Here is a 25,125-nt window from a genome sequence, read left to right on the forward strand (position 1 = left end):
CCTTAGACCCAGCTCCCGGTGTTTACAGTAGGGGCCTGCCAGCAGAGGGCGCCACGGAGTGCTGAACTTTCTCTGGGACTCTCACCTCATTAACTTTTCCTTTAAACAAGATTTCTTGGGCGGATTTTTAGAGAAACAGAGCAAGGAAAGATCATGTTATATTTAATAAACTATAAAGATAACACCTGTGTTTACGATTTGCTTATTTGCAAATATGAAAAAAAATTAAAGACTGAAGACTTTTCCACTTTATTTTCACAGAGTAAAACCCTCTTTTTTGGAATACTTAAGCTACCTTCTCAACTTCATGAGTGTCATAGCAGGCCCTTGTAACAATTTCAAGGACTATACAGCCTTCATTGAGGGGAGACATATACATATGAAGTTGCTGGAAGTGAACTGGAAGCAAAAAGGTTTTCACAGCCTGCCAGAACCTTCTCCCACTGTAAGTTTTTAGTGCCAAGCACTTACCCAGAAATCCAGAAAATAGAGTTTTGCTGCCAGGGCTGACTCTCACTAATAATTGTCCTAATTAAAAAGCCAAACAGTTTACCAGAAAGTTTGGCCAATACCTTTTCCCTCCATTTGTTTAAAATACCAGTATTGGTGTTTATTTGCAGTGGTTGTCTGTGTTGAAGCAACAGATGTTTATTTCACAGCGGAGTCATTGGCTAGGAAGATTAAAGCAATCGATCCATTAGTCAGTGAGCCAATATTTAGTGCCTACAGTATGCTTGGCACTGTACTAGCTAACACATTTACATTTATGAGTGTTTCATAGAGCCAATTCACATAGAGCCAAAGACTAATACATCATAAAAGGTGGAGGGGGAGGAAATGGGGACCAGAATAAATGTGCTTTCTGTTGCAGAGCCCTCCTGTTGAAAAAGAAACCAGTTTTCACACTGGCATGACCAAAGCTTGGTTTTACTGATTTTGAGAGAGTTTAATATGGTATTTTATTGAAATATTTTAATTTTAATCTGAATTTTATTAATCTCCAATTAGTCTTCAGTAGGATAACTTATTGAACTTTACAAATATGCTAAATTTATTCATATTAAATATCCTGTTTTTAAGGGAAATTTGTCATTGAAAGAATGGGGAAAATTGTATAAGGCAGAAAATGAGGATAATATAAATATTTCATAAATGCTAGTGAAAGTCTAGGCAAAATTAAATAATTGAAAATTTAAGTGATTTATTAAGCATGCATTTTCAGACAGTTTTGAGACAGTTGGCTCCTCAGCACTTTATGGTTAGTCAAATATCTCAGCTCCAGCTGCAGTATTGAAACCATCTAGGAGTGACATCACCATGGCTATGAGACATTAAAGTAACCACAGGTGTTTCTAGGCCGTGTCTGTCACAGCAGTGCTTTTGTGTTTCACATGCTTTTATTTAGAAAATCATAATTATCAGAGAATCTTTAACATCACTCTCCAAGGAGACTTGCATTCTTATGCACAGAGAAGTTGAAAGGATGAGGTGGCATTCTGGCTAAAGACACATTGAAGAGAGGGGGCTGGCACCCCTGAGCTGGTGCCTCCTCGGTGGCTAAGTGTGGTGAGCATTTAACTGGGAAACAGGCACTGTTCTCAGTACCTTGTAAATATTCATTCACTTAAACCCCAAGCCACCCTCTGAGGGAGGTGCTAGTGCTATCCCTACCTTACAGATAAAAGTGGTTTGTTTTTATAAAGTTGGGAGCTATAATTGTGTTGATGTTAAATTACATTCTCTGGAATGTCAGGGAAACGGCAAAATCACTCCATCCAGAGGAATTTAAAATGTCAGTGCATCTTCACCCTAGAGCAGACGACATTTATCCATCCTGGAGGGTTTCTACAGCTTTCCATTACCTGCCGTGTCTTGGAGCAGATGTTTAATCGCACGTGCAGAATCCTTCCTAACTCAGCTTCTGTCCGCCTTGCTGGTGATTCAGACCCATTTCCTTGGCTCTGCTGGCTGCAGCAGTGGAAGGCAAATGCTTATTTCTTTCTGATGGAAGTTGCCACCCTGTATTATTCTCTGTTTCTTTTATGTTTTGGGTAATACAACCATCTACCCTTTGCTTGGAGAATTTTCTGGTGAAAGTTTTCTTCCATTTGACGTAACATTCAGTCCTCAAGTGTCAGTCGGACATTCTGAATCTAAATATATCCCATGTCCATCCCAGTATTTGTTTCACGAGGAAGAATGCCTGCTGCCACTCCGGTAGGGGACATTGGCAACGCAGCTATCGGAACAGCTTTGTTCTACTGTGTCTGTGCTCTACTGGAGTCTTCTGAATGGTTATACTGATTCCCCCTCCCCCCTATTTTCAGGGAGCTGTGATACACAAATTGTGCATGACCTTGGTGGCTCTCCTTCTGTTTTTGACGCTCACGAAGACCTTCCCTGTCACCTGCCTGATGGACGACTCGTTTGTTCATAGAGCAAACTTTCTGACTCGACTTGGCTACTTATATGTTGTCATGCAAGCCTCAAAGCCCAAGTATTACTTTGCCTGGACGTTAGGTAAGTTGGATGGAGTAGCCCTAGGTGAATGAGGAAAAAAAATGACACTCCTTGGATGGCTTAGCCAGAACAACACTTTGGATCACTTAACCAAAAAAGTCCAGTACATAATGGAAAACACTTGAGCCAGTGTCATTTTTTACTTCCCAACGTAGCACTCCTCTTTCCTTCGGTCTATAAACTCAAATATATGTGATAAGGAGAAAAGCTATTGTTTAAACCCAGTTTTATTTACAGATGTCAAACCTTGGAGCTTCTTTCACCAGTCACATGGCTGTTTAGTGCAATGGAGAGTTAGGGGAAAATTCCAGAATGAGCTGGCTTGTAATTTTTCTGGGTTGTACATAATATATGATACCAACACATGTGCTAAAGTAGGTTATATTTTTTCTTTAAGAAATTGTTGGTTAAGCTTTACACCTTAAAAAGAAGGTGACTTCAAGTCATTTTTCTTTTTTTAAGGTAGAAAGTTCAACTTAATTTGGTTTTATCGCACTTTTTTTTCCCCTCTGAGATAACTTAGTCAATAGTAAGTTTTATCTTTCTTTTCAAACAATATTAGACTGGAAAAGTTTAAAGCTTTGCTAAAGTGAGCAATAAATGCTTCCACTTATCAAGAATGGTAAAGGAGTTTGATAAGGCATGGCAGCTGTATGTATTTCACATTTGGAATCCTTCCAGGAATGGGAATTTAAATCTTAGCTGAAAGTGACCTGGAGCTTGATATCAGAGAGCAGTGACTATTTGTTAAGTTTTATTGATTATTAAACTCACATCCTCGTGCTTGGCCCGTATTCCATGAGTGAGGGAATAGCTCTTAATGAGTTCTTCTTTTCTGATTTCATGATGCAAGGTTTTAACCCCAAATTAAAGTTGGTAGCTACTAAATTATTTTTTCATTTACTATTTTTTATTGTGGTAAAATATACATAACATAAAATTTAACCATCTATAGTGTACAATTTAGTGGCATTAAGTTCAGTCACATGGTTGTGCAACCATCATCACCCTCCATCTCCAGAACCTTTTCCATCACCCCAAACAGAAACTCCATATCCATTAAACAGAGTAGTAACTCCCCATTTCAACCTTTCCCCAGCTCCTGGTCCAAATGATTTTTAAGGGTTGAAATGTTCAGGGATAAATTCAGTCCACTGTGGTATTTATGTAACATTTGGCCTAAGAGATCTGAGTTAGAGCTTTTCTAAAATTTGCAGTGTGGGAAATTTTGTTTCTGGCCCCGTTCCGTTTAATTCAAGGAGTTTTTGTTGAGTACCAGGTTCTGTGCTATGAGGAATTTGGTTAGGACATCTTCCCCACCCTGAAGATGGTTACACTCTGTGTGTGCAGCAAGCAGGCAGTGTTATCAAGAGCTGTCCCAGTGGTGGGAATACAGAGGGGATGACGAATACAGACTAGTCATCGGGGAAGCCTGCAGAAATCTCCTTGTCGCTTATTCCTTTTCCTGCAGCTGCTTTATGATTTAAAAATAATTTCCTTAATATGTAGGCATTATACCTACTATGGTTGGAACCCTACTTGGAACACCAGGCATATTTTTCTATGTGAAACAGTGTTTTCACTTTTCACTAACCTGAGAGTGAGTGTGTGTGTGTGTGTGTGTGTGTGAGAGAGAGAGAGAGAGAGAGAGATTGAGAGAGAATCTCTCACTTCCCTTACTACCTTCTACTTCTTCACTTATCCTCCTTTTCTCTTCTCCTCTCCCTACCCTTCCACTCCCATATTCTGTATCCCAGCGTTTATGGGCTGGCTTCTGGACTAAATCAGCTCCGGATTTAAGGAGGAAAGAAAGGTCCTTCTGTGGGCTTATAGGGAAAGTCTAAGACAAAATGGATGTGCTGGTGGGGATTTGGGTGGGGAGTGGGTCGTGGGGTGTCTGGCATTGTTCTGCTTTTTGGGGAATACTCCGGCTATTTGGAATATAAAAGTAACCCTTTCTATGGATAGCTTTCTCTGTGGACTTGACTCTTTTGCTTTTCTTCCCCCCCTTTTTTCTTTTTTTTTGGTAGCTTTGGTAGAAACACTTCATTCATTTGTATGGCCTCAATCTGAGGTTTCTTACAGTTTAGATTTCATGGGCTGATATGAAATTAACCTGTGTATTATTTATGAATGAAGAAGCAGTGAATAGTATAACAGGGAATATTTAAACTACTTAACCGAATAATTGTTTTATTCAGCTCCTTAAAACACCATTTACATATAATTGATGTAGTAATTATACATGATTATAAATTTAATCCTTGAAGCTGGCCTCTTGATGACTCTCAGCTGAGCTGCACTGTTAACCTAGTTCTAGTTACTGTTTGTGTTGAAATAATACAGCTCTTTTCTTTGTACTTAACATACAGTTCTGGTTGTTTTCCCCCTACTAATTAGTGAAACTCGACTTTAGCTTCGGCTGTGCGCTAAAGATCACAAACTCCAAAATGTGGGTGTCTGAATTAATTTGTAATAATATGTTAGCGCCATGAACAATGTAAATAAAGCCAATTTTAGACTGGTTTAATCCTTTCAACATCCCTTTAAAATAGGTACCATTATTATAGCCATTTTTTACTCAAAAGAATAGGTTTCTAAGAAGTTAGATGACTCTCCCAAAGCTGTGCATTTACTCTGTTGCCGAATGGAGATATGAACACAGAAGATCTGCGTCCAGAGCCCCCATGAACGACTATCTTCACACCTTTGTGAGCAATAAATGAGAAATGCCTGTAGAGTAATTTATAGAATCTTAAAATATAGTGAGTATATGCACACAAGCACACGATAATTATTATTCTGGTTTGTTGTAAATCTGGTCAGGTCAGTCAGATCTGAGGCTGGCGATGGGAAAAGGAATTCAGGGGTTGCAATCCTGGCCCCAGCGTCGTCAGTTCAGCTCTGTTTTTCAGTTGTCACCACAAACCTCAAGGGCTCTTCTTCTCCTAGCATAGTTTACCTTCTGTCATTCACAAATTGGTACTCACACATTTAAACCTATTAGTTTCTTAACTGGCACACTCTCGCTTTGTCTTTTTCACTGAGTTTCCATCCATTCAACGTAGGAGAATGACATAGAAGGACTCAGTACTTTGCCTCCTTTCTTCTAAAAGAAACCAGATCATTTTACAGTGAAGCCAAGCATAAGATAAGCAACATTAAATTATCAACTGTGCCAAAAGTAAAGGAGAGAAACATAGAGCAGGTTGTTTTTCTTTAGAGTAGCCCTTCAAAGTCCATCTGGACTTGGACTTGAACTCCTGGAGAACCAGAATGAACAGAGCTACGGGAAAGAAAGATTTCTCTAAGATTTCCAGATCTAAGACATTACTGTGCTGTGATTTAATTAGTTTAATTTTTTTAAAAAAGAAAATATTCTAATAACTTGAAATAAGATAAATGGAAACAGAAAATTAGCCCCTTGGTCATCATAGAAAGTATTTTTATTTCATCAGGTCTCTATTTGTTTACAAAAACATTTTATTAAGGAGTTGATTAGAAATATAATACTGCAGGGGGATACTTTCTTATACTTCGGTGAAGTCAAATACAGATGGAAACAGGAGCTTTTAGACAGTCTTTATGGGTAGGATGGCTTTCGTGTTGTGTCCACGTGTGGCCTCTATGGCAGCGGGCCCCAAATTCATATCTCTAGCTCTTTCCTTTTTCTTGTATTCCAGACTTTTCTAACTGCATCTTGGCAGCCCCAACTGATAACCTACTGGCATGTCATGCTTAATATGTTCAGAATAAGCTCCAATTTCTCTTCTAGAGCTGCCAATGCTGTCTTACCAGTTAATGTCCTTCCATCTTTAATGACAGCTCTTGGACCCCTATGGGGACCCTTGTTTCTTCTGGTTTCTGTTTCTGAGCTTAAGTGTATTTTTACCTGTTTACCTTTTTCCTCTTATATCAAGTTGGTCACTAAATCCTCCTGTTTATCGCTTTGTTTTGGTTCTTCCTTTCTCTTTTATTCTCATTTTGCATTCTATGAGCATCCAGCGCCTTTCTTCTTAGCAAGTGCTCACTAAATGCTAGTGAATGAATAAAAATTGAGGTCATCAAAGAGCCAAAAATGTTTCTCTGGCTCACAATGGTACCGGGTCCTTTAAATGTTTTTGGTTTCTTTTCCAAGGATACTACTGCCTATCTCTCCATCTTAAAGCTAGACAGACATTGCTATCTTTTAAAACAGCAATGTGACTTTTGTTCTTTATCCTAATGTGTTGTTTTAAAAACTGTAGCTGATGCAGTGAATAATGCAGCTGGCTTTGGGTTCAGCGGCGTGGATAAGAATGGAAATTTCTGTTGGGATCTGCTTTCTAACCTGAACATCTGGAAAATTGAGGTGAGTCTATTATGCTTCTGAATTAAGCTGCCATAGTGAATAAAGCAAATGGCTTGCTTTTAGTGCACTGTCCAGGGATCCTTTTTCGTAAGTCCAAAAAAAAAAGTTGCTATCAGGAAATGCCAGGTCCAGCAGACTCCTGGACATTTTGTCTTGGATCTCTCTCTCTCTCTCTCTCTCTCTCTCTCTCTCTTCCTCCTCCCCCCCCCTTTGCCCCTTCTCTCTCCCTCCCTGCTCCCTTTTGATACCTACTTTCATAGTTTTCATGGTTCAAGGAATAATGACACACACAAATCTGAAAAAGAGCCAGGAAAATCTTTTTTGTTGTTTACATTCCTGTTCTTTCAACCAGAAGGTACAGATGTCATTTTCTCTTTTCACATTCTACTTTCTTCAGTCAAGAACACAGACTGGAAGCTCCCGTATTTAGATTTCAATATTTTAAGTGTTCTCTGTGGATCCTTTGGAAACATTGATAATCCATTTCCTTTTAAGAAGAATTGTCATGGTACACAGCTTTTAGGCCACTAGAATCAGTGTGGTTTTTCCTCTTTCTCTGACTTAGTTCTTGGACCGTTATTCTGATATGTCCTCATCATCAGAGGTGGTCTCTTTGGGGTCACATTCTCGGTGTCCTTGGCATTGTCAGTGCTCGCAGTGAATAGCAATACTAAGTCCCTTTCCTCCTTGCAGCAGGAAGGAAGTAAGGGCATGGTTTTCAGCATGTACAAGTGTGGGTTCTCTGGCCAGGTGACTCATGTTTGCTGTTGGTTGGGGTTTCCTACCACCACAGGGCAGGCAGAGTACCATTGGAGAGTTTGGGCAGAGAGCATGTGCAGGTAGATCAAGTAACGAGGGATGTGGAGAGGGACCCCCCCGCCACCCAAGTTAGGTGGACCCCAGGCCACAAGAAGTCATGGGGTCGGGAGGAGTACACTCCACCTTCTTGATGTTGGAGGCTTCTCTTCATCTTCAATGGAGAAGCTCCAGCCTTCAGAACAACCTTTGTCATTTTTGGAAAAGCAATGTAGCGAATCTACAAGCTTCTCTTTTCTTGGTACATGATGTCAGAGAGTATGGATATTATGACTTTCCTCTCTTTTCCCACTAAAACTCTTCTCTCCCTCAAATCTCTTGGACCACTGCTGGCTGCCTTGGAGGGCTGTGGTTAAGTGTCCTTTACAGTGGGTCCCCTTGACCTTTGGCTGCCCACTAGTCCCCTTAGCTGTGCACCACAAGACAGAGTCCTTTCACTGGGGACATGTGTTCGGGATAAAGGGCTAAGTGATGATGTTATGTATTCATTATAAAGGAAGACCAGAAGGAGGAAGTTTGCGTTTTCAATGGAGTTGATATAGACAGAGCTAAAGAAAGCAAGGAAGTCTAATTTAGTTAAGGAAACTTGCAGCTGTGCTTGTAGCATTTTATTAGCCATAGAAGATACGGATAAATAAAGCTTGCTAGTGTTTTGAAATAGAAACTCATAATACACTACCTATATAATTATTAATAGCTATCTATCTATCTATCATCTCTCTCCTTTCCTCCTTCTCTTCCTTCCTTCCAAACACATTACATTAGGCCAGTGTATGACCTATCTGAGGTTTTCTTATGATTGAAACAGAATAAAGTGGCTCTTACCACTTTCCACCTTCATTAGGCATTCTGATTCTTGAATGCTTGCCTCAGGCTTTCTACTACCAGCCTTTGATAAGACTTTTTGTTTTGAATGAGGAAATCTAGGCGGTGGCTTATTTTGGAATGTCTCTTCCTCAGCGGTTGATTTACCTGTGTCTTTGCCAATTGGGTGACACTTGTTTTCTGTATTGACTCCTTCATGCATAAAATCTCTCACTGTTCTAGATACAATTGGAAGCATTTGGACCTGTGCAGCTGCTTGTAGAATAACATTACCAGGCTGACCTAGTTGATAGATGGCCACAGAGTGAAAAGATGACGATTAAATGCCATTTGTCTCCATGAAGGCACTAAATTAACATGCTTAAACTTTTCCTGTGGTAAATCCCCTTTTAGAGTATTTAGTTTTAAAATCCAGGTGACCTAAAAATTTTTTTGAACGAGAGTAGAAGGAAAACCCACAAAATATTCCTTTAGTTTTCTTATAATGTGAAAATAAATTGAGAAAAATTGAGACTTTGCAAGCTAAACTTTAGGGGAAAGTAAATCTTACAAACACCAGAATTTTACTGTGTACAATGGAACAGCTGATACACTCCTGACCTAGTAATCACTGTTGAAATGGCACATCTCATCTGCTGCCAGGGAAACTCTGCGGAGGACTTGCCATTACTTGGAGTATTTTTAAAGCTAATGCTAGGTATTATTTTCTTCTTTCTAGACTGCCACAAGTTTCAAAATGTACTTAGAAAACTGGAATATTCAGACAGCTATTTGGCTAAAGCGGTAAGAAAACCAAACATGACCTCATTACTCATGGCACTGGGATATGTTTAGATGGGAGTTGTTTGATGAACAGCAGTACTCTGCCAGTAGTAATGTCATCTGACACTTTTGTTTTGTATTAACATCTATGCCTTGTAAATGAAAAAGTAGAAATATAGTGATTTGAGAAGGTCACAATGTAGCATATTTATTTTAATGTATCAAACACTTAATCTTGTCATTCCTGTGTACCAGGCACTCATCTAATTGTTATATCAATCCCATGAGATATTGGTACTTATGGCCCCCATTTGTAGATGAGTAAAGTGAGACACAGAGAGGTTATGTAATTTTCCCAAAGTCACACAGCTAGTAAGTAATAGATAAGAACCCAGACAGATGCTCTCCAGAGCCAGGCTATTAACCTCTGAGCTGGGCTGCCTCTTACCTAGTAGTGAGTTTGTTGCTCAGGTGTCATGGAAGGTCAGTGTCAGCACCTAACAGATGAAGATCTCTGTATTTATCCCTAGCATTAAAAACTTATGGTACCCCAGAAGTTTATGCTTTTGAACTTTGTATTTTTGTTGATATTTCTCTGTGCTTCTGTTTCCTTACAAATTTCAAAATTAAAAACATTACTTATTATGGAATTGATAATATGCCATTCCTGAGTACTATGCTATCCTAGAAACTCTTAACTAGTGAATGCTCCTATCATATGAGTGCAGGGAGAGTATAAAAATATTAGCTGTAGATTGTTTTTGATAAGTAGCATTTTTCTTAGGTGAAGACATAGGGGTAAAAGAAGAGACAATGTCTAGTAATTTCACCAAAGTAAGCTCATGCAATGTTGTCTGAAAACTGATACGAACCTGCGGTTTTTGAAAATTTGCCTTAACATTATTGCTATTCATTTTGCAAATAATTTTAGCATAAACCTGTACTTCTGTATATTGAGTAATCCCAATGTAACAAGAGTCCTACAGTCTCCATTAGGAGTTTGTTCTAAGATGACTGGACATACAGGTATGCATAGAAACAATGAAAAAAAGAAATATAAAAAATCATTTTAGAAAATGTAGTATTTTATTCATAGAAAAAGGTACAGATGGTAAGAAACAAATACATATGCAAACTACCCCTCATTTCAAAAAGAAACATTACAAGTGCGTTCCCAGTCTTGTGTTTTTTTCCCCAAATGCATCGTTTTTCCTATCAAGAGGGAGCCATAGTCCTCGGTTCTGGTTTAAATCAGTTACTCGTGACAACCCATACAGTGCTGGATCGATGTTAACGGTTTGAATTTCTATCTTATTTTCTATTTGGGTTCTCTCATTTAATAAACCATGTAATGGCTTCTTTAGGAAGTGCCATTAGCGATTCCTAGACTGTAATTTGGGAGAAAGCCCCTTATCATTTTGTTTTAATAATCAACCAAGAGGTCAAGATCTCCAGGGTATTTTGCTGACAATTTCTTGATCCACACGATATCACCCTTTAAGGCAAATTTGTGCATTGAAATCTGACAGACACAGTGAGAGCTGACGTGTCATATAACTGACACACTGATGTGCTGGTGTCACTGCCAACTGACGGAAAGGGTTGCGATGTTAGTTAGCTGACATAGGGGCCAGGTTGAAAACATAAATTAATTTTGGCTAAATGAGGGTATCTCCTTCTAAAGACCCTTATCCTGATTCCAAAATTTTTTAGCAACAATAGTACTTATTTATCTATAAGTATCCCTGGTAGATTAGGCCATTGGTGGCAGGCGCTCTTGCGGGGTGGAGTGACCCCTTGGAGGTTTATTAGATACAGGAGGATGGGGTCCAGATCATTGAGTTCTATGAAGGTTAAAACTTCATACATCTCCCAGAGAGATGGAGCTGTGACTTGCCTATCTGGTAGTGTTCGAGAAAACTAGAGTTCAAGCCGCTTGGATTCCTTTGCAAGTCCCTGAATAGTCAGGCCCTCAGGCATGGAGCAAATGATTTCTGCGGGTCTGATGCCAACCGATGATGGTGTAGCGGGAAGTTGCCTGTGTGGGTGACCTGTGGCTCATTGTACCTGCCTCTCCTTACAGAGTGTGCTATGAGCGGGTCCCCTGGTACCCCACGGTGCTCACCTTCATCCTGTCGGCCCTGTGGCACGGTGTCTATCCTGGGTACTATTTCACCTTCTTAACTGGAATCCTGGTCACGCTAGCAGCCAGAACGGTAAGCTTCCTTTGGTTGTGGGGTCTTGGCCTGAGTAAGCTGATGCCTGTATGTTTGTTGTCATTTAGTCCCATCACGAGTGGTGGGTGGTGGTGAGGGGGTAGGAGAGAGGTTTTGAAAAATCAAACAACAGTCTTCCCATTAGAGAACTACTTCAGCATGTAGCCACCTGTGGTCATAAAATGGTTAACTGTTGTTTTCTCAGTATTATTTACAGAGTGTTTGCAAACACATGGAATTTTAGGAATAACGTTTAGGGACAGAAAAGATGAAAATATTTTTAGTTATTAAAGGCTGAACACACATAGTCTAATCACAGGTTATGATGATTACAAATAAATATGGGCTTCGTAAGTCTTCACTTTGCTTATATTTCACTCCTCATTTCATTATCCTAAGCCTAGAAATAATTCAGAGTCTGTCAGCAGCCAGTAAAATGGCACTCACAGGGCTTGTGTTCTGTTCGAGATTGCTCCGTCCTCTCCTGTCTGACCCAGTTGCTTCAGTTTCTGTAAAATCCTCCGTGAATTTTATAAATTTGGTTCTCTATAGGTTTTTTGGGTAGCCTTCAGTTTGTCTTAGACTACTATTTGTGGGCTGTAGAGCAAGGTAATAAAGGAATAAAAAATATGCCTGCCCTCAAAGAAGGAGATGCACCTGGATATAAGTAATTACAATTCAGTGTGCTCTAATGATCAAATACAGAGTTTCGTATTTGATTTCATTTCAATCTTTGATAACAATTGTGGCTTTTTTTGTTTATGTGCCAAGAGCAAATATAGTCACATATGTCAAAAGACCTAAAATGACATTTGTTGAACTGTATTTTGGATGTGGATTGAGGCGCCCCAGCATAGCTATTCACTTTTTTAAAATTCATCTGTTCTATGCATATTCCAGAATCCTACCGTGTGTAGTCAGTGTTCTAGGTGCTGGGCTACTGTAGTGAACAAGACAAGAGTCCCTCTCTATGGAATTTTTCATTTAGTTAGATGAAGGTTTGTTGGGACATGTGTAAACAAGATGGATAATTGGGTGCTGTTCATGCTGATTAACCCATTTTAAATATAAAGCATATATTGTACATATTTGTATGTAGAAAATAGGGAAGACATTTTCTTTTCTCTCATTCATATTCCTATTTAGATTATAAAAGAAAACTGAAAAACAGAGGCCAGGACAAACTAAAAAACAAAGGCCCGAATTTTGTCTGTTAATATAGTCACAGCATTATTTCTTAAAATGTCTTTAGTTCTGTTGATCTCAACTGGCATAAAGACGCTGATTTATGTAAAGCCTTTCTTTTGGGTGGTCCGGAAACGTTTTTCACGAGTGATTTAGTTAGAGGGAAGAGAGGAGAGGGCTGATGGAACAATATTCTTATTTTTTTTCCTAAAAGGAGAATGATCTCAAATAGTTATGATGTGTCTTAGGTCTGGGAAGTTACTTAATAAAATCTCTTATGTGCTTCCTAATACTATTGCCCATGTTCCCCCTACCTCTACCATGGATGGACCTCTAGATTCTGTCTTGAGAAACTCAGGGCTGAGGAGAGGAGTCAGCTCACCAGAAGCCTTTCCTGCTTTGAGGACGACCTACCAATAAGCTAGCCATTGTTTTAGCGCCTCTGGTTCTTGGATCTGGCAATTAGGTTTCTTTCTAGAGGCAAATATAGTCACATATGTCAAAAGACCTAAAATGAGTGTATCCTTTGACCCAGCATTTTCCATTTCAAAGCATTTCTCAGTTTTCTTGTCTGTAAAATGGGCATGATGATCCTTACATGATAGGATTATTGGGAGAATCAACAGAGATGACACAGGTAAAGCATTAGCAAAGGCTTGGCACACAGTAACCACTCAATACATGGTAGCTGCTCTTATTACTACTGGTAACATTTTATTACTGTTATTCAGAGGAAATAATTAGGAAACGGTGCAGAGATGTATCTACCAGGGCCTGCATCACAGAATTGTTTACAATAGCAGGGGTTGGGAGACAAGCTAACTTTTCCATAGCTAAAATTGTATTGGAGAGTAATACTTAATGATGTGGAAAAAAATTCATGATATATTAACTAAATAAAAAAACAGGCTAAAGAATATATTGATGCCATTGGAAATATAAATGTGGATACATGTGAATAGAAAAAAGCTTGGAAGGATATATGCCAAGCTTTTAAATAGTGCATTTCTCTGGGAGATGTAAAAAAAAAAAATTGTTTTTGCTTAGTTCTTTAAACATTTTTCTACAGTGAACATGTATTTTTTAATATATGGAGGGTGCCAAAAAAATGTATACACCTTTTAAGAAAGGAAAAAACTGTATTAAAATTATGCTGATGGTAACCACTTTGAGCACCTCTTGTAATTGCAGAAGTCAAACATGACTTATATTCATCTTTTGTTATCAGTATATATTATTACAATTTTAATACAGTTTTTTCCCTTCTTAAAATGTGTATGCATTTTTTGGGGGGCACCCTCTATATATATAATAAACAACCCTAATGGTACTTTTAGTTGAAAGTAGAACTCAAATGGTTGGTGTTTTAGATAGCCTTTGTTCCTGAGGTATACTACCTGTGTGCACAGAGTAAAATTTTGTTTGTTTGTTTGTTTTTTAATTTTTTTACTCTCCCCATTGCTTTCCTTGGCTTGCAGGTGAGGAACAACTACAGATATTACTTCCTTTCTTCAAGAACCCTTAAGTTGGTTTATGACGTGGTCACCTGGGCTGTCACTCAGCTGGCCGTCTCGTACACGGTGGCGCCTTTTGTTATGTTGGCGGTTGAACCAACCATCAGTTTATACAAGTAAGTTCCATTGTTCTCAACTGCTGTTTAGTAAACTTGCCTGTTTTCTCTGTGTTTGACTTAGGAGTGGTAAATTGAATCCAGCAGTACTAACAATTTCTAAATATGTCTTCAATGTAAAAATGTCTATCCGTAGATTTAGGCAGAAATGATCATCCTGAAAATAGTAACGCACAAACACCAATACAGATGAGCAGAGTTGATGGGAAGGAATCCCTTCAACCATTTGTAACAGAATTAGGGGATGCTTAGGGCAGTGAATTTTGAAGGGATGTGTTTGAATTACAAACTCAGAGGGTGAATTTGCTGTCTCTGTCTCCTGAGGGTAGGCTACATTGGAGGCTGGGCGGCATTCTGAGAACAGGACAGAGGTGGTCAGGTGCTGCCCACTACTGGGAAGGGCTGACTTGGGTGATCTGCAAGAGAGCTCTGTGTCCTACGGAGATGGCACTTCCGCCAGATGTGCATGGGGTTTTATGTCATGAGTTGTACATGGCAGAGGGGAAGTTCACACCAGAGACAAGAGGCTTTTAGGGAGAGGGTCAGGACCTTATATTCAAACACCAGTGCTCCAGCTGAACTGCAAACCTGTTCTTCTTTACTCTTGTTGTTTCACTCTTCTATTGAATTAGTGGAATTTCTCCACCCTTGCAAACTGGTTGTGTGACCTCTGGCAAGTTAACTAACCTCTTTCACCTGAGTTTTCTCAACTATAAAATGAGGCTAAGGAGAATTCACCTCAAAGTACTTTTGTTAGGACTGAATGAGGCAGATGTGTAAAGGGCTCAACCCAGTGCCTGGCATATAGATTGTTTTCAATAAATGTTAACTTGTATTATGTAATGGTTTGCACAGGCTTTTTGTAGGTTAACTTTGGAGCTCTTCACGACGGTCAGAAAAGTGACTTAAAAATAAACAAAGCAAGCATGCCTTCTTTGTAAGTTGGGGACTTCCTGCCGTTGATACACAGGTCAGGAATGATCACGACACTTTCACTACTTAACACGGGTTTCAATGTCCATAAGTCATATGATTATTTTTTCAGGTTATAGGAAAACAAGGTAGAGGGGACTATAAAACCCTCATCGGTACAGTCTGTTACCATAATACCCATTAGGTCATAGGAGTTATGTCAGTAAAACACGGAAGTTGAGCTGTTTTTTTTTTTTTTTTTAATACACGCATTTTTCTAGATAAGAGATGCCAGTATAGTAAGACGAGGATTATAATCTTTCCTCCAGACCCCCGGTTCAGCCACTGCAGAGGTAGGAGCCACTCAGCTTTAAGAAAACTGAAATTGAGCACCCCTTCACTGGACTGCCTCTCCCGGAGGCACCCCCCACGCACACCTGTACCACGCTGGCTCTCAGCTGGTTTCGCTTCCTCTGTGCCTGCCTCAGGGCAGCCCCACTTGCTCACAGCTCCCTTTTCCTTCCCCTTGTCTCAGGGCCCTCCAGCCAGCATCGCCCTTCCTTGTCTTCTACATTGTACCACCTCCTGAGCAGCGTTTGGCTCTATTGAGCTGCTGTCTGTCTGGGCTGTCCAAGTAGTTGGCTTAGGTGCTAACTGTTCTGGTTACAAAGTCTCATTGAGTTGTCTGCTTCTCACGTGATTTCCCCCATAAGACCTGGTATTTTAAGCACAAAATATTGCTGAACGGGAGATTTTTAAAGGAATATATATGTATTATAGCAGAAATGCCTGTATTCAACTCAGTATGATTTAATACTTACAGTGTGCTGGGCACAGAGTGATTGGTACAAAGATTTAAGAGAGCATAGAACAGGAATCTGACTCAGACTGGGCATTAAGCGTGGCTTTTAGGAGGAAGTGGCTTTTGAGCTAAGTCCTGGAGGCTGCGTAGTGGGAGTGAAGCAGACACAGTGTGTGCGAGGGTTGTGGGTAAGGTGGAGCACTGTGGGTCATGTTCCAAACATAGGGGCAAGCAGAGAAAAGCCCCCTTGTGATGGGCGGAAGCTCCGTGCACTGAAGACCTGAGTGTGGACAGAACACAGAATCCAAGGTAGACAGCAGTGAGCTGAGAAGAGATAGATAGTTGTCAGTATCCTGGTTTATCATAAGAGGAGTGGAGGCTCAGAGAAGGTGAGTAATTTAACAAAACTCACACAGCAAATAAATGCTCGGTCCAAGTTTCAGACTCAAAGTTCCTTTAACAGCAAGATCAATAGGACAGTTACTAAAAATTTCTTTAGAAGTTATTTTGGAAGAAAATCACTGTTTTGGGATCACATGCATTTAACCAACTAAAATATGCTAATTTCTACACTTCGGCAGGGCCTTAGAGGAAGAATTAAATAGTTATCAATCTAGATCACTCTTAAGTAGGTTTCCACTTCTTTCCAAAATCAATCTAGAATATTAAAACAAAACCCCCTTTGTTTAGGGTGAAATCGATGTTTCTGTTAATTTTGTCATCATAGTTGCTTATACAGGCATACCTCATTTTATTGTGCTTCCCTTTATTGTTCCTTTATTATGCCCTTCTTAAATGTTGCGTATTTCAGAAATTGAAGGTAAGACCAGCCAAAAGATTATGACTTGCTGAACGCTCAGATGATTAGCATTTTTAGCAACATTTTTTAATTAAGGTGCATACATTGTTTTTTAGACATGATATTTTTGCACACATAGTAGAATGTAGTAGAGAGTCAATACAACTTTTACATGCGCTGGGAAACCAAAAACTTTGTGTGACCTGCTTTCTTGCAATATTTGCTTTATTGTAGTGGTCCGAACTGAACCCACAGTATCCCTGAGGTATGCCTGTATATATAATTTAAGTTCCCTATCTAGATCAGATCTGTTCAACAGAAGTTTCTACAATGACGGAAATGCTGTCCAATACATTAACCACCAGCACATGCGGCCATTGAACATTTGAAACATGGCTAGTGTGACTGAGGAACTGAAATGTCATTTTTATCTAATTTTGAGTCATTTGAACTTAAGCAGCTACACATTGCCAATGGCTATTGTAGATTGCATCTCCAAAAAGTGTTTTCATAATCTCTTAAGAGAATCACGGAATCTGGTAAATTAAAATGCGTGGTCTTTTAGTAGAGGTGGGTCTGGTTGTATTCCAGATCTTTTCCTTCCTTGAGGCTAATTTCAGTAACTGGCAGTGAACCACAGTTGTATGCATATGCATTTCTCAGTATATCCCTTCACTGCTTAATGTTTAAAGTTCAGGTGTGCTTCATTATTATATCTAGTCAGTTTTCAATCTATAGTGACTTCAAATCTCAGCTTTAAATTCCTCAGTGTAATTTGTAAATGAGCCCCAAGTGAATGCTTAAATGTATAGTAGACCTCCTTGCCTATAGATGATACGTTCCAAGACTCCCAAGTGGATGCCTGAAACCACAGATAGTATCAAATGCTGTATATACTATGTTTTTTTCCTATACATAAATTTTCACTTAAAAGAAGCACTTTACAGCTTTTCTTAGGCATACCCGAATTATCAGAATCATTATGCTTCTGCCTTGGGACCATTACTAAGTAAAATAAGGGTTACTCCACAAGCACTGTGATACCAGGACAGTTGATCTGATAACCAAGAGGGCTACTGAGTGACTAACAGGTGGGGAGTGTCTACAGGGTGGAGACGCTGGACACAAGGATGCAGCTCTCTGGTGGGACAGAGTGGTATGGTGCGAGATTTTATCACACTACTCAGAATGGCATGCAATTTAAAACTTACGAATTAGTTATTTCTGAAATTTTCTGTTAAACATTTTCAGATCACTGTTGACCACGTGTAACTGAAACAGAAATGGTGGGGAGAGGGCTACTATATTATGAAAACCTGTCTTAATCAACTGGGGCAATGACTAAATACTATAGACTGGGTGACCTAAACAACAGACATTCATTTCTCATAGTTGGTGAGAGCATTCTTCCTGGCTTGCAGAAAGCTACCTTCTCACTGTGTCCTCACATGGCACAAGGAGAGACAGAGAAAGAACGAGATGCCAGGAGAGAATCAGAAAAGGAGAAGGAGAAAGAGAGGGAGAGACAGACGGGGAGAGTGGCAGAGAGACAGAGACAGTGAGAGAGAAAAGAGCAAGAAAGAAGAGAGAATGAAGAAGAGACAAAGACTGAGATAGACTGAGACAGAGAGAGCGAAGAAGAGAGATATAAAAGAAGAGAGACAGAAAGAAGAGAGACAAAAGAGCTCACGAGTGCTCTGGTTTCTCTTTCTCTTCTTATAAGGGCACTAATCTCATCATGGGGGCTGTATTCTCATGGCTTCATCTAAATCAAATTACCTCCCAAAGGCCACTCCTCCAAATACCATCACACTGGGAGTTAGGGCTTCAAAATGAATTTGGAAGGGAAATAAATATTCAGTCCAAGGCAGACCCTTTCTATGAAACAGTTTTGAAAGGCAAATCTTCAGACATTAATGTGTCTTTAAGTAGGTAACACGTTTTAATTCAGTGTGACGAATTTGTGTAAAATTTTTTACAGATAGCGAACTCCTGGACAGTAGGAAAAATGCCTTATTCATCTGTGTATCTGGGGTACTTAGTTCAATTCCTAGCATGTCCAATAAATGTTAGTTGAGCTTTTCCATAATAAAAAGTATTCCTTAAAATTTTAGAGAAATATAGGATGTCAGAATAGGCTACTAAACCTCACTAGAAGACTAAAAACTTTTCATTTCTGAAATATTTGGCTTTAACATAATTCATCCAGTGTTGATTTGGCCACATGAACAATTAAGTAAGGCAAAGTGCAAGAACAAAGTGTATCTTAGGTGTGCAGACTTTGAAAGCTGGAGTTACCTATGGCTAGGGTGTGCCTGTGAGAATCCCAGTTTACACTTGTTGAGTCAGTGTATTTGTCTGTAGAGCGCTTTTCACTCTCAGTAATGTCCTGGTTTACACAGTACATTAGATGGTCACTTGCCTGTGGCTCTTCACCTGTCTTCTGGTTAAATTACCATTATTCCTCTGAATGCTTCGGGTCAAGATGGTAGAGTAGGTAAACGTTGTGCTCACCTAAGTTTGACCACATCAAAATTACAACTAAATTATGGCACAACCATCATTGAGAATCACCTGAAGTTTAGGTGCACAGAAGTCCTATAACTAAGGATATAAAGAAGAAGTACGACAAGACTGGTAGGAGGGGTGGAGACATGGAATGGGAAGCTCCCACACCCAAGGTATGGTGGTTACCAATTGGGAGGGGTCTCTTGGCTGTGAAGATCCTCCCTGAGGAGTCCCAGCCCCACACCAGGCTCTCTAGCGTGGGGCTTCAGTGCTAGGAAGAAGAGTCCACAACATCTGGCTGTGAAAACCAGTGGGGATTGCATCAGAGTGAGATGGAGGGCTGCTGAAGTCCCAGGCACAGACTCACTTGCTCATAAACTCACTCTTAGCTCCACTGCAGGGGCAGAAGTTTGAAAAGTGCCAGGGACACATGGGGAGGAATTGAATTGACTAGCTTCAGGTGAGGACTGGAGGGGCAGGAGTCAGGGCAGCTCACTTCAGGAATGGAAACACTAGCAGGTGCCATTGTTCCTCTGTGGAGCTCCCTACCCAATACCCAACTAGCCTGGTGAGGCATGCGCCAACTCTGAGCTCTCCATTAAACTGGCTAACACCATTTGCCCTGCCTCTGGGGATTCACTGAGATCCTGCCCCACCCAACTTGCCCTCCGAGCTCCAGACACTTCCAGTTGGCTTTTCCACAGGAGTGGACTGCCTCAGCTCATGCTGTGGACTTTCCTAAAATCTCTCAAAGGTCCACAAACTGTAAACAAGCAGTGGTTGGCTTTGGCATGTCCTGCACCTCTTGCTAAGCAGCCCCAAGCCTAGCATAAGTGGCAACAGGTCTCAACGTTCATCGTAACTCCCATCAGGTGACCCCCAAGCCTGGTATAAGCTGCAGCCAATCTAGGCTATGAATGTTGCTTCAACTAAGCAGCCTCAACCCCAGCACAAGTGACAGCTGGCCTCAGCTCACATCATGGTGCCCACCAAATGGTCCCACACCCAGTACTGCTGGCAGCTGACTTCAGTTTATCTCTCTCAACCGCCTCCAAACCCAGCACAACCAGCAACCAACCATAGATCATTTTGTAGCTTCTACCAAGTGGTCCCAAGCCGGGCATAAATGGCAGGTTACCATGGCCTGCACTGGAGTCCCTCCTAAGAGACTCCAGAACCTACATACCTGATGATCTGCTTCAGACCACACCAGAGCACCATCCATACAGCTTCATAACTGACACATCCGAAGGGAGGACAGACTCGACTGGCACCAGAGCCCTGCTAAAGTGAATCCTGCTCCATTGGGTCAGCCCTGCACAACAGCTCGTATGCTGTAGTCACAGCCAGGTCTAACAGCCAATCAACCTGAGGGTCAATCCCACCTACTGATATGCCAACTACAGCAATTAAAGCTCAACTACAACAGGAGGACACACACAACCCACACAAGGGACTCCCCTGGAGCAGGTGACAAGAGAGACAGTGCTACTGACCTCAAGGACACCTACAACACAAGGCTGGAAGATGTAGCAGATCTACCTAACACAGAGAAACAAACACAGTGAGTCAGGCAAAATGAAGAGACAAAGAAGCTTTTCCCAAGTGAAAGAACAGGACAAACTCCTTAAAAAGGACTAAACGAAATGGCGACAAGCAATCTACCCAATACAGAGTTCAAAATATGGGTGATAAGGATGCTCAATGAATTTAGGGGAAGAATAGATGAACTTAATGGGAACGTCTATAAAGAGATAGAAAACAAAGAACCAGTCAGACCTGAAGATTACAATAACTGAAATGAAGAATACACTATCAGGAATGAACAGTAGATTAGATGAAACAGAGGTTTGAATCGGCAATTTAGAAGATAAGGTAGCAGAAAACACCCAATCAGAACAGCAAAAAGAAAAAAAAAATTTAAAAAATGAGGCTAGTTTAAGGGGCCACTGGGACAACATCAAGCTTACCAGCATTCATTTCATAGGGGTACCAGCAGGAAGAGAGAGAGCAAGGAATTGAAAACCTATTTGAAGAAATAATGCCTGAAAAATCTCCTAACATGGTGAAGGAAATATAGTCCAAGAAATGCAGAGTCCCAAACAAGATTAACCCAAAGAGGCCCACATCAAGAGACACCATAATTAAAATGCCAGAGGTTAAAGACAAAGAATTTTAAAAGTAGCAAGAAAGAAGCAGTTAGTTATCTAAAGGGAGCTCCTATAAGACCCATAAGACTGTCAGCTGATTTCTCAACAGAAATGTTGCAGGTCAGAAGGAAGTGGCACAAAATATTCAAAGTGATGAAAAGCAAAGACCTATAACCAAGATTAATGTACTGAGGAAGGCTATCATTTAGAATCTAAGAGGACAAAGAATTTCTCAGACAGAAAACACTAAAGGAGTTTATTAGCATTAAACCAGTTTTACAAGAATAAAGGGACTTCTTTAAGAAGATAAAAAATATGAAAAACACAGGAATCAGAAAATTCTTGCTGACAAAGGGAAACGCTTAGCAAAAGCAGTTGATCAACCAACTATAAAGCAATTACAAAGGTTAAAAGGCAAAAGTAGGAAAACCATGTATAATTACAGGAACAAATTAAGGGATATGGACACACATACAGTAAAAAAAAATAATGACAACAACATAAACAGAGGCAGTGAGTAAAAATTGTAGTGTTTAGAATGTTTTTGAACTTAAGCAACCATAAACTTAAAACAGACTGTCATAAACACAGCTTGGTATATAGGAAGCACATGGTAACCACAAACCAAAAATCTACAAGAAATAAAGAGAAAGGAATCCAAACACAACACTATAGCAAATCATCAACATGCAAGAGGAGAGAGCAAGAGAATAAGAAAGGAACAGAGAACTACAAATACAATCAGAAAACAGTGAATAAAATGGCAATAACTACATACCTATCAATAATTAATTTAAGTGTAAATGAATTAAATGCTTCAATAAAAAGACATACGGTGGCTGAATGGGGAAAAAAATAAGACCCACACATGTGCTACTTAAAAGAGACCCCCCTCAGCTCAAAAGACTCACGTAGACTGAAAGAAAAGGATGAAAAAGATATTCCATGCAAATGGCAACAAAAAAAGCTGGGATAGCAATATTTGTATCAGACAGAATAGACCTTAAAACAAAGGCTGTAAAAAGAGACACAGAAGAGCATTTCATAATGATAAAGGGATCGATTCAACAAGAGGATATAACTCTCATAAACATCTATGCACCAAACTTTGGAGCGCCTAAATATACTAATGGACATAAAAGGAGAGATAGGAACTTTAACACCCTATTGACATCAATAGGTAGATCATCCACACTGAAAATCAGTGGCCTTAAATGAAATTAGAGTAGATGGAATTACTTGATACTTTTAGGACACTTTACCCCAAAGCAGCAGGATATACATGGACTATTTTCCGGGATAGACCATACAACAAATCTCAATAAATTTAAGAAAATTGAAATCATATCAAACATCTTCTCTGACCACAGTGGTATGAAACTAGAAATCAGTCACAAGAAAACTGAAAAACACACAAACAAATGGATGCTAAAAACATGCTACTAAGTAATGAATGGGTCAACAACAAGATCAAGGAAGAAATCAAGATTCCTTGAGACAAATGAAATGAAAACACAATGAAACGAAACAAATGAAACGAAACTGAAATATATAGGACACTGCCAAGGCAGTTCTGAGAGGGAAATTTATAGCAGTACAGGCCTACCTCAAAAAACAAGAAAAATCTCAAACAATTTAACTTTACATCTAAAGGAATTGGAAAGACAAAAATAAACAACACCTAAAGTGAATAGAAGCAAGGAACTATTAAGTTGGTGCAAAAGTAATCGCGGTTTAAAAGGTTAAAAACAATTGCAAAAAACGCAATTAATTTTGCACCAACCTAATAATAAAGATCAGAGTGGCAATACACAAAATAGAGTCTAAAAGTCAAATAGAAAAGATCAATGAAACCAAGAGCTGATTCTTTGAAACAATACATAAAATTGATGATCCTTTAACCAGACTCATTAAGAAAAAAAGAGAGGGCCCAAATAAAATCAGAAATGAAAGAAGTCACAAGTGACACCACAGAAATACAGGGTTATAAGGAAATACTATGAACAATTATACGCCAACAAATTGGACAAACTGGAAGAAATGGAGAAATTCCTAGAAACATACAATCTTCCAAGGCTGAATGAAGAAGAAACAAAAAATGTAAAAAGACCAATTACCAGTAAAGAAAATGAATAAGCAATGAAAAAACTCTCAACACACAAAAGCTCAGATCAGTTGGCTTCACAGGTGGATTTTACTAAACATTCAAAGAAGATTTAATATCTATCCTTCCCAAATTATTCGAAAAAAATTCAATAGGATGAAAGGCTCGCAAATGCTTTTTATGAGGCTAACAATACATTGATACCAAAACCAGACACAGACAGTACAAAAAAATGAAAATTATAGGCCAATATCCCTGATGAACACAGATGTAAAAATCTTCAATAAAGTAATATTAGCAAACCAAATTCAACAATTCATTAAAGAGATCATATACTATGATCACGTGGGATTTATTCCTGGGATGCAAGTTTGGTTCAATATCTGCAAATCAGTTAATGTGAAACACCATATATACAAAATGAAAGATAAAAATCATATGATCACATCAGTAGATGAAGACAAAGCATTTGACAAAATCCAGCATCCATTTATGATAAAGACTCTCAGCGAAGTTGGGATAGAGGGATCATACCTCAACATAATAAAGTCAACGTAGGAAAATTCCACAGCTAACATCATACTCAATGGTAAAAAGCTGAAAGGCTTTTAAGATCAGGAAAAAGACAAGGTTGCCCGCTTTCACCACTTTTATTCAACATAGTATTGGACATCCTAGCCACAGCAATCAGATAAGAAAAAGAAATAAAAGGTATCAGAATTGAAAAGGAAGACGTAAAACTCATTATTTATAGGTGACATACTATAAATAGAGCACCCTAAAGATTCCACCAAAAAACTTTTAATGGATTCATTAATCCATTAATAAATGGATTCAGAACTAATAAATGGATTCAGTAATAGCAAGATACAAAATCATTATTCAGAAATCTGTTGCATTTTTATACACCAGTAATGAACTATCAGAAAGAGAAATTAAGAAAATACCATTTTCAAATGTATCAGAAAGAATGAAATGCCTAGGAATAAATTTAACCAAGAAAGTAAAAGAGCTGTACTCTGAACATTATAAGACATTGAAGAAAGAAATTGAAGATACAGATAAATGGAAGTGTATCTCATGCTCATGGATAGGAAGAATTAACATTGTTAAAATGTCCGTACTACCCAAAGCAATTGACAGATTCAGTGCAATCCCTATCAAATTATCAGTGCTTTTTTCACAGAACTAGAACAAACATTCCTAAAATTTATAGGAACCACAAAAGACCCAGAATAGCCAAAGCAACCTTGAGAAAGACGAACAAAATTGGAAGCATCACTCTACCGGATAGCAAACTATACTACAAGGCTATAGTAATCAAAACAGCATGACACTGGCATAAAACACACATAGGTCAATGGAACAGAACAGAGAACCTAGAAATAACCCCATGCGCATATGGTCAATTAATCTATGACAAAGGAGGCAGGAGTATACAGTGGGGTAAAGACAGTCTCTTTAATAAATGGTGTTGGGAAAACTGGACTGATAGATGAAACAGAATGAAACTCGATCACTTTCTTGCACCATATACAAGAATAA

At 39.3% G+C, this 25,125-nt stretch overlaps 1 protein-coding gene across 1 annotated transcript in view; it reads left to right on the top strand.

Annotated features, from left to right (window-relative positions):
- MBOAT1 (membrane bound glycerophospholipid O-acyltransferase 1) overlaps positions 1-25,125 on the top strand; it is a 97,892-nt gene that overhangs the window by 67,927 nt on the left and 4,840 nt on the right. The window contains exons 7-12 of the mRNA XM_019734286.2: positions 262-445; positions 2,328-2,520; positions 6,768-6,871; positions 9,231-9,295; positions 11,358-11,490; positions 14,154-14,305. Of these exons, the coding sequence (XP_019589845.1) occupies positions 262-445; positions 2,328-2,520; positions 6,768-6,871; positions 9,231-9,295; positions 11,358-11,490; positions 14,154-14,305 (831 nt within the window). The remainder of the gene's footprint in view (positions 1-261; positions 446-2,327; positions 2,521-6,767; positions 6,872-9,230; positions 9,296-11,357; positions 11,491-14,153; positions 14,306-25,125) is intronic.

Source organism: Rhinolophus sinicus, linkage group LG06 (assembly GCF_036562045.2).
Source record: "Rhinolophus sinicus isolate RSC01 linkage group LG06, ASM3656204v1, whole genome shotgun sequence".
In the NCBI taxonomy this organism is placed as follows: domain Eukaryota; kingdom Metazoa; phylum Chordata; class Mammalia; order Chiroptera; family Rhinolophidae; genus Rhinolophus; species Rhinolophus sinicus.